Genomic DNA, 19666 nt, shown 5'->3' on the forward strand with positions numbered 1-19666 from the left:
AACCACTACTCAACTTTCAAACATAGTACAGACATACAATACTGGCCAAGAGTGGAGCTTATTTTTTGAGGAGGACTTGGACTGCAGCGCCATCACCTCTTGATTTACAAAAGTGTAATTAAACTTTACAACAAAATATTAAATATAGCTTAAACGTACATTAAAGCATAGTGCATGTTTTAAAAGAGATGTAAATCGGTTGATCGGAAAGTGCAGAACATACAGACTGAAACAGCACTGCAGAACTGTCCATCAAAGCTGACCTTGGGGTACGAGGAGAAAGTGTAGGACTACAGTTGGGTCATGTTTATAGAATGCCGTAGACTATAAAAATACATGATTGAAAAACCATGTGAAAAGAGATTAACGAGGTGGTAAGATGACGTTCAGGATGTTCTAAACCGTTTCTATGTGAGAGGATGAGCAGGATCAACTTGGACCAAAACGTAGCAGTGAAATTAGCTACTTGTATGTTATTCAGGATAAATTTATGCCGATTAAAACAATAAATTGTTGTGGACTAAACTACTTGATGAATAAAGAGCCAGGCTGTAACCATTAGGACGTAATAAGCAACTCTGCCATGAATTAGCTTTACCTTTAATATCTTTTTATTGTTTTTTTAAATATTTTTTTATTTTATTTTACTCGAGTTTGTCTATCGTGATAACCAGAAAATAGGACGTAATAAGGAACACATTCCATAAAATTAACTTTAGTTATAATGTCGTTTTATTGGTCTCTTTTGAGTTTACTAGAGTTGTTTCTATTGTGATAAGCATAAAATTGAACGTAATAAGCAAATCATGTCATAAATTATCTTTAGTTTTAATATTAAAAAGCCTTTTTTTAAATTTCGAGTTGTGTCTATCGTGGTAAACATAAAATAGGACGTAATAAGCAACTCATGTCATAAATTAGCTTTAGTTTTAATATTATTGGCCTTTTTTTTTTTATTCGAGTTGTGTCCATTGTTGCTGTTGGGTCTTTTCCTTTTCGCGTCTTTTTCATCTTAAGTAGGAAATGGAAACTAATTTCCTTAAGCTGAGTAGTGAGCTATATCAGATGTAGTGTGACATAATAGATCTATTTTGATCGAACAAGCAAAAGGTTCTGTGTCTGTCCCAAAAAAAGAAATGTGCAACCCTATTTTAACCCTAGAAATATTCTTCTAAAAATTTGAATAGAAATACTTCTTAGTAGACACCAACAACAACCTATACAATATATTAGCAGTCATAAACTCCTTACATAAAAACATCAAATTCGCCGCTGAATTCGGAAACATCAAATTTTAGAAACTTTCTTGGCTTAATTACTACAAAGACGTCAAAACTCCAGTTTGACAGATGTATACAGAAAACCAAGGGCAGGAAACAAAAAGGGGCTAATTCAAAGCTCTCAGACAGACCCAAAATGGCATACAGTATACGACAGAGTATAAAAGAGACAGAGTATAAAGAGACAGAGTATAAATGGACTATATTTGTATGTATATTATATTCATATCACCTACATACATAAGCAGACAGGACAAAACGTCACACACAGAGTCGTAAACAAAAGCAATGACATAAAAAGCTCTTACAATATTTTGATTATTATTCAGCGGGAGTACGAAGTTTTAAAACATCATTCGCCACACGGAATAAAAAGTAATTTTTCTTCATGGACCAATAAATTTCCCGATTTACGAAAGGGGCTTTGCGGTCTGGACACCTCTAGTCTAGACCACGCCTTCTCCCCATCACAAAGTTTTATCTTTTAAAACACAATGACATTTTAAAAATTAAAAAAAAAAAAAACTTTCCCACCAGAGTTGACGGATGGAGTGAACGATTTGCATTACGATTTTTGATCCCGACGATCAAATTATTCTTTTTTTAAAAGTATTTAAAGTTGAAAAAATGTATTCCGGGGGGAATAAGAACATAGACAAGAAACTCCAGCTCCCATCTCGTGAAGGCCGTCAGAAGTAATAATCCGACGAAGTTGAACCGAACGATAACGCCGCTTGAGGATTGAGCCTTGAAATTCCAAAAATTAAGCACATTTCAACGCATTAAATAAGCAAAGCTGCGAAGTTGTCCCAGTTAAGTAATACCCGTTGGAATGTAGGAGTGCCTCCTGTGGAATAATTTACAGTGCCCGACCAACTCAAGACTTTCTTTTGCATGATCAATGCATTTTTACACAATCATGCCATACTAATTTGATAGAGTACGAATGAATAAAAGAAAAAGTAAAATTTTCCTTCCTATACTTTGAAAATCTCAAAACCTAAAAAAAGCTACACTAATGCTTATTCTTTAAAAAAGCATTTTGATCCCTTATGAATTTTATTTTTTGAAAATAATACATAATAAATGTGTTTATTATCTATAAACCAGTTTATATTAACGTGATGCAATAACCATTACTTAAAATAAACATGCTTCATTCTTTAAAAAAAGGTCGTGTTATCCTTAAAAACGAACATCCTTGCAGCAATTTTTGCATTATCTAGATTAATAAAAAGCAAAAGACATTCCGGTTCAGCTATTATTATTCAGAATGAACACACCCATGGCTGTAATCTCTTTGGTACAAATGCCATAAATATTTTCCAGATAGCATCTATAAACGATACGCTTAGATAATTGGTTGTAATGTCCACATCGCTTTTCTTGGTGGAGGGTGCTGAAACCAGTGTATTTAAACCGTTAACGTTGATGCCGGCGGTCGGCATTTGAACAATAAAACTACAGCTCATAAAATATAAACAACGTAATAGTGCAAAAAATAATTGTTTCCATGAAAATTGATAAATTTTTAAAACTTGTGAAGAAATACAGAGAATTGTAAATGTGAAGTAAAGTTTATACAATTCGGAAGTCTGTTGCGAACAATCTTGGCAGGGATCATCTCTTGATATACAAACGTGTTTTTGTCTTGAACTTAATTAAATAAACATACTCTAAGCGTACGTTAAAACATTGAACATGAAGATTTTAAAAACCTACGTAAAAGGTGCAGTAATTGCAAGACTCTAGACCTTTCCGTTCAGACTAACCTTGGAGTACAAGGAGGAAGAGGAAGACTTCACGCGGATCATGTGCATAGAATGCAGTAGAATATGTAAAAAGACGGAAAACCACGTGGGAAGAGATTAACGAGATGTAGGATGACCTAAGCAATTTAAATGTGAGAGGATGGAGAAGGGTCAAGATGGACAAGAATGACAACGGTTTCTTTCTTGAAAACTAACACCATTTGACAGTGGTAGTACAAAATTAACTACTTGTATATTATGCAGGATGAATTCTGTGCCCAATAAATTAATAACATTCTTGTTATGAAGGATAAATAGCCACATTGTATCAATAAGGTAGGACGACCCAAGATGATGGGCAACGGTTTGTTGAAGACTTGCAGTTCCATTTACTAGTAATAGTATTAGTATGTTATTCAAGATGAATTTGGGCATACTTAATAAATAGTTTTTGTTAATTTGGCTAAAGTCCTTTTCCACTGTAACCATACAATGTCAATAGTTCATTGGTCTCTTGTGAGTGTACTTCAGTTGTGTCCACTATAAGAGAACGGGTCTATTTTTTCACTACTCCTTCCTATCTTTAGTAAACTATGGAACCATATTAACAACCTAAGGCTAACTAGTGAGCTCTAACAAATGTAAAGGTACACAATAGATCAATTTAGCTAGAGGAGGAAGAGGTTCTGTGGATATCGTAAAACAAGAAATGGGTTAACGAGGTGGTTGAACGACGTGAAGATGAAAGTCCATGGAGAGGAGAAGGAAGATTAAGATGGACAATAATGGGAACGGTTCTTGATGAGGACTTAAATTGCATCGCCATTTAGCAGTAGTAGAAACATTCACTACCACGCTCACTAAGCGAAAATTACACAGAGGCACTATTGAAGATAGCGAAAAGCTGCGACAAGTTTTGTAAAATGATCGGAACCGGCCAAGCTACAGCTGACTGGTCGTTTGTTAACATAATACCTACGTCAATTTCATGTCGAAAGTTGTAAAGCATTGTTGGTCCTAGGTTAACCTAATTTCGGTAGGAACCATAGGTACCTTACGCAGTTATATTTAAGGGCATATTGGATCAGTTTATCTGAGATCGGAAGAATTAACTGAACGAAATTAACATTTCGTTTTCTATTTCTATTCTTTGTCTAGTAATTTTCATTGTATCTTCCAGGCGTGTCAGTTTTCTTTAATGTTAGTGATGATAAAGGTGTGTGCGGCATGGGTGACAAAAGAAATATAGCATTTTCTTTCTGGTAAGTGCTTACACTCTGGAAGAGAAAAATAAAAAACTGCGCAATAAAAGAAGATTGAGTACCAAGGAGTAGTGATGTCAACCTGCTTGAAGAATTTAGAACTCTAAACGTCTGTATGTTGTAATAAATTAAGGAAGGTTCTGAACGGCGAGGGTGAAAGATTATTTGAACGAACTAGCAGTTTCTTATATGATACCTATGTCCCAGACCTCAGGTCAATTTGTTTCTAGCTGGCGGTTTAGACAAGACGTCACAAATGGAAAATTGACAGATCAACTTATGGTATTCGGGGCATATTATGCATAGGATTTTGTTGAAGATTGTGAGAGATTTGCTCCGGAGTGTGAGCTTGACGTCTAGATCAATCTATACGAGATTATCCGAAGGAACCGTACGATCGGGACGAGGAAACTGCAGTAAAGACTAAAACGACAAAATCGTTTGTAGAAGCCAGTCAGCTCCTTCTCGATGTTCTTGCGAAGGGAAAGAGGGTGTGAACACATCAGGCCACGGTTAAAAAACAGGGAAGCTGATAAAATGAGTACAGGCAGGTTGGATATTGTGATTGGATTGGGAGTTAAGGTATCTGGGGGAGGGTCTTCGGGCATATTACCATGAGGGACATGTAGGAAGGCCTGAGGTTGTTGAGGTTGCGGATCACGCACAGAGGTGAGGAATAAGGGGATAACGGCGAGTAGTCGGCCACACAGGAAGGAAAGAGAACGGCCGAGAGGTGGATCAATCTCTAAGCAACGTGCTGCACTCGAGTGCTGATTCTCTCCAACTACGGCCTAGACATAAAGCAGACTTTACTCCGCCGAGCTGCCACCCTTCCACTTTCCGGCCCTTCCGCGATATAACCCCACCTATTAATTATGTTTATATTAGGTAAATTATGAATAATGAGGCTTTACACTCAGCCCTCGGGCTTTATACAGCAGGGCTGAGGGGAAACACGCGGCCCTTTCAGGTTTCATGGAATTTTTGAAACAACCATTAAAACACGATTTGCATCGAACCCCTCAAGAACAACATTCTCGCAGATATGACCTGAAAACCATGATTCTCTTATATCCACTATGATGTTAAATTTTATTGTTTATAAATCAAACTAGTTTGTATGATATACGTCGATCAATTTTATGTTCTATGAAAAAAATTAAAGTATTAATATTATTTTGCTTTTTCATTTCAACCAAGAACTTAGATGAAAAGAGTAATCAATTGAAATAATTAATATGGTACCGCTGAACATATATGGATTAATGTAATATTTTTTATATCTCGATCCTTTGTTGACAGTTTGGAATGAACAAAATAAAAATCTGAATCGGAAAAACCTCTTAAACGTCCGACTTGATAAATCCGTCGGTCCATCGTCTGTTTAGATCAGGTCACTACCTAAAAAACACAAAGAAAATAGATTAATATTATTTCAGCCATATTAATTATTTCAATAAATTATTCTCTTTTTTAAAAGTCTTGGTCGAGATAAATAGGTCAAGTGGTTAAGGCAGCGGCGTATTGAGCTCGCGGGTTCGAAACCCGTCCGTGACACTAGCTTTTTCATCTCGATTAAGACCTTAAAAGAAAATAATAATTAATATTAATAGTTTTGTTCACAAATCAAGTATTTTATCCCCCCCCCAAAAAAAAAATCCAAATTACAAATCTTAGGGGGAAAAACGCAAATACATTTTTCCTCAAATTTTTCGCTATTCAAACGCCTACGTTTTTTTCGTCTAAAAAAGCACATACATAGGGACAACTTTAAACGACCCTACTGTTCAGGAAGTTTTACAAAAGTTTCTACCACTTATAAAATACACGTATTGGCACAAATCTGATCTCCGTAAATAAATTAGAACCGGATATATAAAATAAAACGTAAAATATTTTTAAAAATAAAAAGGAGATTTTTGTTGATTTCAACATTACTTTTCTCATTTATATTACATACCATAAAAACATAGTTGACATAGATTGAAAGAGCAGAAATCCAGCTTTGTAATGGTTGTAATAACGTTCATTATGGATATAATTCAGAGGAGTTATGAACTTTTAAGTGGACCACCGACCATCTGAAAGAAAGTAAAAATAACTGCCTCTACCTCAAGCCCAAAGTCTAATTTTTGATTTTGATCAAATTCAGTTTTCTCGGCTCCTAGGTCTCATTCTCAAGAATGCTAGGGCATTCGTCTAATATTTATCGACTTAGTATCACCCAAAAAGTTTCATTCAATCAGTTATCCCACGTCCGTGGCCTTCTCTCGTAGGAGGAATAAATGCTAAAACATGCAATTTGAATTTTTATTAAAGTATGACATACATAACTCACTCAAAATTGTCTAATAATAATAATAATTTAAATAATCCACGAATATCCAACATACAGTTACTATACAATGAATTTAATGTTTTACATTGAAAACAATTATTTTAAATGGTTCAGGTATTCACATGATTAAACATAAATTATTTCATAAATCCTTAAACCTTTATCACACAAGAATGATTGCCATTCATTCACAAAAAAAAAAAAAAAAATAATAAAAAAATAAATAAATCCTATAATTTTTCTTATAACAGGACACTTAAATATATTTATGAAACTAGAATATATGTCAGGAATTTCAGAACTTTAACCAGTTAAAAAAAATGTATGTACATTCATGACACTTTTTGGATGTGCTAGCTGTCTAAAAGTTCTGTGAGTACAAATATTTTTTCTAAAATGTAAATTGAGAGGTTAAGTTTCCCAAACGTTTTTTTCTAAATTAATATTATTTTTTTACTTCTTTTATTATAATAAAAAGTCGTTGTTATTTATACTTATGGAAAAGAGGCTATAATGGAGGAATAACAAATTCTTTTACAATTATGTGCTTAATTTTGTTTTATTAATCGACTTAGAATCGATAAAATACTGTATTATCTTTTCCATTTTGGCGAAATAAAGATTTATTATTATTATTATAAAAAAGAGAACCGTTTGGAAAGAGAAGAGAACTACATCTATCGATAATTGTTAGGATGTATTTGATTCTCTTCAGTCGAAAAATGAACAGGGCAGTTCCGATAATCAGATTTGTATTTTATCTATACCAAAATGTCCAGAAAGGTTTTTAGTATAAGAACAGAAAATGGGCGTAATGAAAAATGCTCGATTTTATTTGAATTTTTTATGTAGTGACCCTACCCGATTCCAAGGGGTGAATCAAGCATTAACGAAATACGAAAAAAAAGTTTTTATTATTTTATTTAATCGAATTTAACTTCAACCATTTTAATATATGTTGGTGTAAAAAACAATCCGATCACCGGAAGACAATTAAACAAATTTTTGAAAAGTGCAAATATGACATTTTGCGAGGAGGAATATTACAATATTATGAATACCTTTGGTAATAATGAGCCTCCACGCTTAATATTATAAATTCCGATCTAGGCGAAAACGATGCATTTTGGAGGTAATTCACATCATAAATAATCATAACAGTCAATTTACCCATGACATTTAATCTATAGGTCAGATTAAAACAAAAATAATGTAAGAACGATAAATTACAGTGGTTTTCTACGCTTCTACCCTAGCAGAAAAACCTCTTTTAATCCGTCCAAAGGTTTATTTAAATTGTAATAACTTTAGGAAAACGAGCGCCCCAGAGATATTAACTTCACGGTACCGCATATCATTAGACGTTAGAGAAATGTTGCAGATCAGAAATGTTTTTTATAATGAACTGGAGTGAAGTTTCTTTCACTTGGGTTGAAGTTTGTTCGCAATAGGTTTGAGAAAACTAAATAGGCTTAAGTTTGTAACACATTATTCCCTTTGTGACATATGATAGCATACTGTGATGTAGGAATTTTAATAACGTTTACTAATATTATATATTTTTTTTATTCGTCTTTTTCTACATTTATCTATGTATTTCCTATTTCCTTTATTATCTTTCTCTATCCCTCTCCATCGTGTCTCCTCTCTTCGTTTAAACCCACCAGTTTTTCTCTTTCTTTATCTCACTCATTCTCTCTTTCTCTCTCTCTCTCTCTCCTATGTTATTTCAATCTCGTATCTTCTACCTTCGTTGACTAACCCTCTAGTTTTTCCCTTTCTTTCTTTATCTCATTCACTCACTCATTCATTCACTCTCTCTCTCTCTCTCTCTCCTATGTTATTTCAATCTCGTATCTTCTACCTTCGTTTACTAACCCTCTTTTTCCCTTTCTTTCTTTATCTCACTCACTCATTCATTCACTCTCTCTCTCTCTCTCTCTCTCTCTCATGTTTTTTCAATCTCATATATCCACTCTTCGTTTACTACCCCTTCATGTTTCTGTTTTCTTTCTGTCTTTACCTCACTATCTTTCTCTTTCTCTCTCTTTCTCTCTCTCTCTCTCTCTGATGTTTTTTCAATCTCATTTCTCCCCTCTTCGTTTACTACCCCTCCATTTTTCTGTTTTCTTTCTCTTTCTGTCTTTATCCCACTTACTTTCTCTCTCTCTCTCTCTCTCACTCACTCACTCACTCACTCACTCTCTCTCTCTCTCTCTCTCTCTCTCTCCCTCTCTTATGTTTTTTCAATCTCATATCCCCTTTCTTCGTTTACTACCCCTTCATTTTTCTGTTTTCTTTCTCTTTCTGTCTTCTCTCTCTCTCTCTCTCTGTACTTAACGAAAGTTCATACTGCTATAATTGTGTGTTTTGCTTTACCTTTATGTTTTACCGCCCGTCCCAGAAACTGCGTTTAACCCCCGCCCCTTGTGCGTGATCCGACCGTGTGCGTGGGTATTAAAAAGGACGGTGTCAGCCTATATTTACTGCCATTCAGGGCCCAAGAAACATCTAGGCTATCTGGAGAATAAATGCAAATAAATATTCAGCATATTTCGAAAAAGGCGTCGGCCTCAGAGGGAAATTCCTGCCGCCGAGATCACAGGAATATCAAGGAAGCCTTAGCTCGTTTATGAGATATGCCTCTTCACCACGGTTCGCATACTGCGTAGCCTTAAACTATTTAATATATAATCATTAAGTTTTAAAAAAATAAGAAAGGGATAGAAAGAAAGGAGAGTGAGACGGAAGACTAAAGAGGAAGATTATTACAGAAAGGATGAATAAAGTTACAGTGAAAGAGAAGTAAAAACAGAGAAAAAACGAAAAAGAAAGAAGAAAAATAATAACAACAAATAGAATTACATCATTAACAGGGTGAAGGAGTTATATTGAGTACTCCACTACCCTAATTAAGTGAATGGTATGGAAATGACACAGAACGTATTTAAGAGTGATTTAGGGACTGATTCCGTGGGGGCTGAAACGACCTAGCTTGGCAGCCCCTGGAGCCCAATTTTGGTGGCTAGACTGCCGAGGTATGACCCCCCCCCCCCGAGACTTCAAATGCCTGGAATGGTTGATTCTGAAGACCTGCATCATTAACGTGAACACAGTGCAGCTATCAACTTCTTCAAATATTGCCCTTTTTATATATTCCACATAGATAGGTTGGGGCGAGATAAGCTTCGTTTGACGTACTGGATCGGCTGCCAGATGAGTTCAGATAGAGTTGTTCAGTGGAAAAAGGGTGAGTTCTGAACTCCTCTTGCTTCTATTTCTGAACCTTTTATTTTCTAAATGCGTTCACGTAAGAATGAGCAGTCTTGAAAGAATGGTTTTAAGTTGGACGTCGCATTGGTAACCATAATAGCAAAACTTATTAACATAAGTACAGTCGATAGTCAAAATATCTCATACTTTAAATATTACTGGATAAAAATGATTTGAAGAGTGAATGATAAAAGGCCGCCTAGATTTCTATCGGGAAAATTCCTTTTTTATCGTTGAATTTAATGCTTAAGTGCTTTGCAGCAATGCCCGTGAAGCAAGCAATTAAAGTTGTAAAAAAAGTCCTACAAAGCTGCGAAAGTAGATTTCAAAGATTCTCTCCAGAAATCGTACATTTGTGACAGATAGGAATTGTAGTCATTAAACAAGTCTATACATGAAGCTTAAGCTAAAACAGCAGAAGATCCAAAGGAATGGTATAACAGTGATATTCCTGTCAAATTTTGAAATTTGTCACAAAAAACGTAGGAGTGCGACCATGAAAAAAAAACATAATTATATACTTGTTGTATATCATGTTGTAATTGTTTACTTTTGCAACATTTTTAATTAAATAAAACTATAATAAACAATAAGGATTGAAGACAAACCAATGCTTAGAATGACCCCTCACTCAAGTTCATCTGATGTCAGGAAATTATTAATAATGGGTATGCGCATACGTTTTTTTCTCTTCGAATTATAGAAAAAAATTTAAACTTTTAAAACATAGATATATTTAATTTTTAATGCAAATTTCCTCTGGTACCAGAAATATCAAATTTCTGTAAATTTTTAAGACTTATACTCCGATATTTCAGAGCATTTTCGTTCAAAAATTCCCAACATTTATTTTAAGTGGTCGGTTCGCTTTTAAGCTTGTTAGGCTTTCAGCAACGAGGCTGGTTTTTGATTCGACTTTCTCCATTACAAAAATTTCTGTCTAAAGTGTTAGATATATCGGCTACTTTTTAACTTAAGAACAATTTCCATGTTGGTACGGTCTGAATGAAGAAACAAATTCAACTGCCAAGCATTCGAACTATTCTAAGGTCATCATCAGACCTTACCAGGGAATTAGGAGGCTGATAGGTATCCTGACGGGCCACTGCCCACTGAGAAAACACCTCCCCGCAATGGGTATTCTACCAGATCCCTTTTGCCGTTTTTGCGAAATAAATTTGATTGTGATAGGTATGCTAGGTCTAGATTTGAAATCTTTGAAGGAGAGGACATCACCAAATCTCTCCCCGAGATAAAATGGTCCAAAATCTTGGGGTTTGTGAACAAGTCCAAGAAGTTTATGCAGGACATGTGAACCGACCAAGTCCCGGACCTTTTAGGGATGGTGTACGTGTCTACCCAGGCCATCAAACATCATCAGTGTTAGATATTAAAAACTTATTTATGTCAATGTTTACACGTATTGAAGATTGGTCTGCCCTGATGATGAACTTAAAATTGGTCGAAAGTTTGGCAGTAGCAACTAAATTTGTTTCTTCATCCAGAACCACTGTAGACTCACACACCCACTTTGAAAAAACTTATGTACACACCTAATATATAGATGCAGTGTACAGTAATTAGTTAAATGAGCGGCGTCGGTGGCCGCAACTGTTAGGCGTTGACACGGCGCTCATCATTGTAAGGTGAAGGTCCCGGGTTCGAATCCAGCGGCCCTACATTCGAACCCGACATATTTACAAATGGGCTTTTTTCAAAACGCCGTCACCTTGAGGGTTTATATCCCCTCTTATGTTGCGAACCCTCATAACAAAAGTGTTAAATCTGGGTTTTGATTCCATGCTGGATTTTCTTTATGCCTACAGGGACGGTTGAATTGAAATTAACTAGTGGCCTGTTGAGGCAATAGCCCCAATTATAGTGGGACTTATAGAATTATATGTTTTATGAAAGTAGGAAAACTGATTGGGAATAACATGGGGATTGCAAGCAAACATTGTTAGTCGTTCAGGACGGTTTTGTTTTCTCATGTCGTTATAGGCCATTTTTGAGTTCCATCCTGGCTCACCACAAAGATAGAACAGTGGGTCCAACATCGGATCACAATGAGAGCTTATAACAGAAATTAACTTTGGACCGCTTTGGCGATGTTGATGACCTGCCGGTTCTTCTTTTGAAGAATGGAAAAACTCCTGTTATTTCTTCTGCTGTAGATTTGTTAAATCTACGCACATCCATCGGTTCACTATCAAGGAAATGCAAGAATAAGCTAAAATGCTTTACATTGCTTCAGCTGCACTGTCCTTAATGATTAAACATAAGAGCTTTTAGTCAAAATACCATACGCCAAGACGGTCGATGCTGCGGTTCTAGTTTTTTTATTTTCTGGACTTTTAAATTATTTTTATATTCATATCCAAAGCTTTTGAGAAGTCTAAAAGCCCCCCCCCCCATAACGGTTCGGATGTAATTTTGTCAGGCGTTTTGGGCGTTGATAATTATATGTAAAAACTTGATTTTACATAAATAAAAAGAAAGGATTTCTGACATTTAAAGTAATATAAATAATAGGGCGGAGAATGGTTCAGTTTAAAATTCGTACATTGAGGAAAAACGGAGTTACATGTATGCAGTGTTAGTAGGTAATTTCTAAGTTATACTCCCGATGGGGCAGAATTTGCAAAGTTTCACAGAGCCCAGTTACTAGGAATAATTTTAAGATAATGGCGATGTCGTTTGGGCCACAACCAGTACAACGGAATTGCAATAATTCATGAGTATTCGTTTGAGGAAAAGAAACCATATTATATACCCATTCCCTTCGTTTAATGGGGGATGATCGATGTAAACCTTCCACGGGAAGACAAACGGCTAAAATGTTATTTCATGAGCCGTTTATTTTTTATCGCCCTTATCATATTTATTGCCGATTTAATCGGTCGATGGTGCCACGACGGTTGAACCTCTCTAACATAGGGAAATTTTTCTTCAATGAATCCCACACTTCTAGGGGATTAACGCAGTTAAATTCTTAACGTGTGAAAACTGGACCGAGTCATTTATTATGATTCCGGGGAAAACAACCCTTTTCAGAAGATGGTGATGGTGAGATCGATAGTCTGTACGTTTTAACTGGTGAAATTGATTCCCTTTTAAATAATCCGGTAGGCCGGTTAAACCAAAAACAAATTTAACGCTTTTAAAATTTTTAAACTACTCAAAAGAAATTCTATAGGAATATCTTAGGGAAAGATTGGGGATCTACCCTCTGGGAGTCACTGGTGACGATAGGCACTTTTCTTATGTTTCGACCTGAAAGATCTACTCTGTAATTTAGGCTTATATCCTTACCCGAGAAATTGCACTACCCTTTAGGACGTTGAGCACTTTCCGGGGTTCCTATTAACTAAATTTCCTCGGCATTAATGTGGTTTATATGAGGTGAACCGTTTCTGGGCTAACGTTTGCAGACACATAGGTCATGTTCCGATATCTCTGTTCTTTCATGCAGTGCTGGTACGTTTCACAGCTCTTTTTCAATTTTCCCCATTTTTTTAAAGGTGTGGGCGTTAGTCAGTATAAAGGCCAATTACTTACGTTAATGCCTGCCTGCAGAAAAAGATAGGTAAATTTTTGTTTTCCTAGTTGAGATGTTGAGAAACTTCTTTGATTATTTTACACTTGGTGAATTCATCTAGTGTGTAGTCATTTCTTTCTTCATCTTTTGGGGTCTGCAATTTTTTGTTCTGTTTCAAAGAATGTGAGGGCTGTGTTGTTTTTCTATTTTGTCAAGCCATTTTACTGCCTTCCATCCCCTCCTGGCACCTTCATCAGAGTTGTGTTTTCCCAAGAGTTGGAAATATGTTCGCTTTTTCCCAGGCCAGCTTTATCGTGAAGGTGGAGGACTAGAACAAATTCAGTGCTGCTTGACTATATGAGAATATAGTCACACAAAGTTCTGGCTATTCGTTACGGCATGAACATCAGCTTGGAAATTAGCGTGGGGGACCTTGAGATTTCGCTGGTGTCAAATCTTAGGCCTTTAACCCCTGGCCCCACAGGGTGACAAGGCTCTATTAATTTCGGAGTTTATTCAATCAATAATCTCGTTATTTTTATTGAGAAAGACCTTAAAAAAAATCCTATTTGTCAGCCAACGTGGTACGATTTCATTTATATATATAATAATTTTATGGTGGCTTGGTTCCGTTACGCTTTATTTAATTTTGCCTGTTTGAACCACTGGATTGGTGACAATCCCAGAGCCACTTCCATTGCTGAAGCTGGCCATGTATGCTGATGTTAAAACACGTTAATCTTTGGAGGTTTTATGTCTTCTTTAGCACAGTTTTTAATTATGCTTGTTATCGCCTTGAATGAATTTTTTTAAATATTTTTTAACGGGGTTCGCAAAACGGCAGAGGTTGTATGGACCCTCGGGGTGCCGGTGTTTTTGAAAAAAAGTCCATTTGTAAGTATGTCGGGTTCGAATGCAGCGCCGCTGGATTGAGACCTTTCTTCTTACAATGACGGGTTTATGTATTTGTCTATTCCAGGTGAGCTTTTGATTTAGTGTTATACCTAGTACTTCGTCTCCGTAGACAAAGATAAATTAACCTCCCTGCTCTTTGCGAATGGTACTAGTGTTTGAGGGCTTGATTAGTCAAAAATGAACGGTTTGAAAATATCCAGAGTTTTTAAGCTATTTGAATGAAATTCACTTCCAGAAAATGTTCTTTTGCTTTCCATGAAAATTTTGTCAATGTTTCAAAACCCGAGGAAAAATATGAATTATACGAAAGAAAATAAGAAAGCCTTATATCGCGGTGAAGGCATGAAAAGTTTTTGGAATCTAAAGATTTTTCAAAACCTTGAAATTGTAAAAGAAATGTGAAAAATTACGTCGTACATAATGGCGTTTGATTAATCAAAAATGAAAAGCTCATCTTCAAATACCGTGAATTCTTGAAATCTTCGAGTTATTGGCAAGATATTCAACGGGAATGTTTGAATATTAGTTGATGAAAACGGTTCTTAGATGAAAGAAAATAAGGAAAACCCCGTAGGGAGTGGCGTAGTTAAAGAAGGCAATGGTTGAAAATGTTGCGATTTATATTTCAAAGCCTTAAAGCCGTAAAGGAAAAGAATTTGAGGGGCGTGAATTACACATGTGGGTTGATTTGACGAAATAGCAATACATTTTTTAAAATACGGAAAATTCTTGAAATTTTCAGAAAAGTACAAATCCAACGAGCAATAACGAATCAACACTTTCTTCATCGATATAAAAAGTAAAACTTTTCTGTAATATCCTCCATCAAAAGTATAATTTTGGCACCACCTACTTACTTGTAATGAACTTATTTAGGAAGAAAGTTTGACGGTTTGTCGGAAAGTGGGCGAACGGTCTCGGGTGATTTAAAAAGTGACTTTACATTACCTTCAATCACTGCGACATGTCACTTTTAATGTAAATAAAATATACCAGAAAGTAAATCACAATTTCTGTAATGAACTATATAAAAAAAAAGGTAAATACACAAAGTGGTATAGTTAAATAACCAAAAGAAATTTACTCTGAAATTAATGGATTCTCAGCCAAATGGCTTTTGTAAGGATTTCTTATTTAAAACTAAGATCGCGAAAGAGTGGTTGAAAAGAGCTGGATAGCAAAAATAAAATACAAACTTTAAAATATCGATAAATCTTGAAATTGTTAAGCTGTTTGGTAGAGATGCAACAGGAATGGTTTAAAAAACGGTTAGGAAGGTGTTGGAGAATTTCGAGTTTTCATTTTCGAAACCTTGAAATTTTAGTAAAAGAAATGTCATCAATCTTGTGTGTCGTGTATTGGTTCTCTTGGATGTTCATCTGGCCAAAATTGAAATTCAATTTTTTTATAAATCCGAGCATACTTCGACAATTTCAAGACATTCGGGAAAAGATTAAATAAGAATGCTGGAAACGTATCTCAGATGTCAAGTTTCCAAAGTATGGACCAGACGGGTGATGAAAAATTACCAGAAGAACGAATTAACACATTCTTGACCGATATTAAAAGCGAAACTTCTCTGCAATATCCTAAAAAATTAAACTTTTGCCAGCATTCTACTTACTATAATGTTCTTTCTTTTAGTGAGAAAGCTCAACTGTTTTGTTAAATGTGGACAGTTCGAAGATAACTTGTTATTTCTTTTAATTAATCTTCATTTAACTAGGTAACCGTTTAATATAATACTGTACAATTTTAATAAAATTTAATAAACTATTGGAAAATATAGATAGTCCTTATACAAAGCATCCATACATAAAATGGATGAGTACGTAACTGATTGATTAAAAATGAAATTGAGATATTAAAATATCGAGAATTTACGACATTCTTTAGCTATCTGAATGAGATTAAACAGGAATGCTTATATTACTTGACGAAAGCGGTTTTCAGATGTCAAAGTTTGCGAATGAAAATTTCCCCTAGGAGGAATTAAAAACTACAGAAAGACTTGGAATATAGAAATGAAGTATTATGACTATAACGGAAAGGTTTTTTGATTTGCACTTAGAAGCCTTTAAATTGTAAAAAAAAAATTATTAATCTTGGGGGCAGTGTGTTAATTGTAATTATGTGAGCCAACAACGTTTTTGTATACCTAGAAAACGGTTCTTAGATGCAATGTTTCAAAAATAGAATGAAAATAATAAAAGCCACAAAGAATGATGTGGCCAAAGAACACAATAAAACACGGTTCTCAGATGCAATGTTTCAAAAATGGAATGAAAAAACGAAAACTCACAGAGAATGTGTGGCCAAAGAACACAATAACAAACTGTTCTTAGATCCAATGATTCAAAAATAGAATGAAAAAATAAAACCCACAGAGAATGATGTAACCAAAGGAGACAATAAAAAAAACTGTTCTTAGATGCAATGATTCAAAAATTGAATGAAAAAATAAAACCCACAGAGAATGATGTGACCAAAGGAGACAATAAAAAAAACGGTTCTTAGATGCAATGTTCCAAAAATAGAATGAAAATAATAAAACCCACAAGAGTGATGTGGTCAAAGAACATAATAAAAAAACGGGTCTTAGATGCAATGTTTGAAAAATAGAATGAAAATAATAAAACCCACAGAGAATGATGTAGCCGAAGAACACAATAAAAAACAGTTCTTTGATGCAATGTTTCAATAAGAAAACCCACAGAGCAATGAGGCCAAATGTTATACGAAGTACTGAGATGATCAACATTGCAAAACAAACTTTTCGCTTATGTGTGGTGTTTAGTGGACAAGACTGACCATCTACACGGAAAACAAACACTTTGAGCCCTGAAATTAAGATTAAAGATCGAAATGTTGGCATGATAAATAAAATGTTTTTCTAAAACCTACGTCACACCAGACCGTATTTCAAATAATCTTTTTGCTTATTACAATTAATTAAGTTTTTTAGTTGAGATAAATAATTGTAATATATTAATTGGTCGAGCGGACTACGAAATTAGTGAAATTTTTGCTTATGTTTTAGGATAACAGGGAAAAAGTTGTCCTGATAAAAGAAAACTTGAAGAAAAACTGAGAAACCTTTACGATAATTATATAAGGTAATCATAAAAGAATCTTTCACTACTACGAACATAGGTCATCAATGAAGCGCACTATGACGCTAGAGTAGGTTTTTCCTTCAAAAACCACACGAAAAATTGATCTAACGATCCAAAAATAATAATAAATGCAATAGAAATAAATCGTCTTCATCCTAAGACAGGAATAGTTCAAATATGCCGCTCACCTGGGCCAAATGGTTGACACAGTCGGATCCGTGTTCTTTGAGGAATCTCTGCAGGATGGCCAACCCTTGTTGGTTGATGGTTTTGTACCCGTTGTTGTTGGCAAGGGAGAAAAACATTTTGACCCGGCTCTTTTCTACTTTGGCCCCGTTGGTGCTGAGGGCTTCACGCCCCCTCGTCGGAGACTGAAGATACCGGCAGTCAAAGGCCTTCGATCATGCGCCCCGCATTCCAAAACTTTAGAAATGAACATAACTTTTGACCGCGTATGATTATAGAATTACTCCAATCTACTGGTGATAATAGGCAAGCTTAATATGAACAAGACCTTGGTAAAAACGTTTTGTACCTATTTGAATATGTAATTTATTATTTAATATGGTTTTATGGATGACATTTACGTTGTAGTGGAGTTGAACAGTTCCTTTTATTTAATTTAGCAAGAACGAATTTAGGGGTTAGGTTTAATTTTAAGCATTGGGAATTGAACAAGATTGATTTGTCGATTTTCTAGCATGAAAGCCTTAATTTATAATAAAATTTTAAAGATTCTTGTTTACCGGCTTATTTTAAATATGTGGAGGTAGTGTTGTTAATTGTGTTATAATCCATTAAATTCTTTGACTAGTAAATTAATAGAAATGATAAAGGTAGGGTGAGATGTTGTTCAGCTACTTTAAAAGATATTTATACTCCCAGTTTGTTGTTTTCAACGATACCCAATATCAATTTATACTAGGGTGTAAAGAATTAATTAAATGGAGGAATTCGTTTTAGATCCTCTAGTGTTAACGACCATACATATAAAATCTCATCTACATTTCCAAAAATGGACAGATTTAATTAATTATTATTTCATTTGAAACGCAGTTTTTCAAAGTTATCCAAGAATATTTCGTCAAAAAGTGGAGATAATGGAAACTTTATTTAAATCAAATAGTAGGCATATATTTAAGAGGTCTATTACAAATCATTTTTTTACAAATTCGTTAATAGAAATCTCCGTAAGTTTTTGTTTTATAAATTTCGTACATTCTTTAACAGGGATATATGTGAATAAATTAACATCAAATGACTCTAAAATACAGTTGTTAGGTATACAGGGTGTCCGGAGAACATCTCTAATTTTATTTTTTGAAAAACTTAAAACCCTTCCAACATGTCGGAGGGAGGAATTCAGATTTTTGCGAATGTACAGTACAATATTGCTGCCGGGTTCTTTTTGCCATAACCTTGCGATTTTTTTAACCAATTTAAAATCCGATTGCACCACTGTTTTCAGTGTAAAACATCATTTATTATTTTCTGCCATTTAAAAAACAGTGTCTACGCCAATCATAACCCAGAAATCTCAGTTGAAGAACTGCAGCAAAGGGTAGAAAATGCTTGTCAATCCATCTCCCCTGGCTCTATCCCTCTGAGCATCGGTGAAGAGTGGTTAAACAGAGCAAATATTAGCAGCTTTACGCATAGTAAGCAGTTCGAACATGAAATGTGATTAATAAATAACTAACAAAAAGGTCTTTTTTTAACTTTTTGTCAAAATTTTGTCATTTTTTCACCAATTTAAAATCCGATTGCACCGTTGTTTTCAGCGTAACATATTCTTTAAAATGATGTGTCAGGATGTATAGGGTCGAATTGGAAATTTTGAAACTGAACCATGAGATACCTAGTATAATTTTTCTACAAAAAAAGGTAAAAATTTGAAACTAAACTTTTGTTTTTTTGATAGCGTCATTGGTTCAAGAGAAATTTAGCCATGCCAACTAAAAAGGACACAATGTAATTATAAAATCTTTAAATCATTGTATATAATTATTTCTTATGTGGTATTTATTTTTACATAAAGGTATCAGTGTTGAGAGAAGAGAACATTTTTTTAAAGCTGGACAATTATAGCTCTTGGAAACAATTTTAGCTTGCCCTTTAGTTACTTAGTTAGCTTACCTTACTTCAGAAGTAATTCTTTCAATTAAACAATTGTCAGGATTACTTCAGAAGTTG

At 34.7% G+C, this 19666-nt stretch overlaps 1 protein-coding gene across 17 annotated transcripts in view; it reads right to left on the reverse strand.

Moving 5' to 3' along the window:
* LOC106672485 (liprin-alpha-1) overlaps positions 1-19666 on the reverse strand; it is a 148945-nt gene that overhangs the window by 56686 nt on the left and 72593 nt on the right. The window contains exon 1 of one of the 17 annotated variants that reach the window (XM_024228990.1): positions 17662-17873. The exons of the other annotated variants lie outside the window; for them this stretch is intronic. Coding sequence (XP_024084758.1) covers positions 17662-17778 — 117 coding nt within the window. The 5' untranslated portion in view covers positions 17779-17873. Of the gene's footprint in view, positions 1-17661; positions 17874-19666 lie in introns of those variants that run through there. 17 annotated transcript variants of the gene reach the window in all.

The sequence above is a fragment of the Cimex lectularius genome, unplaced genomic scaffold (genome assembly GCF_000648675.2).
Source record: "Cimex lectularius strain Harlan isolate CLEC.00 unplaced genomic scaffold, Clec_2.1 scaffold280, whole genome shotgun sequence".
NCBI classification, from domain to species: Eukaryota; Metazoa; Arthropoda; class Insecta; order Hemiptera; family Cimicidae; genus Cimex; species Cimex lectularius.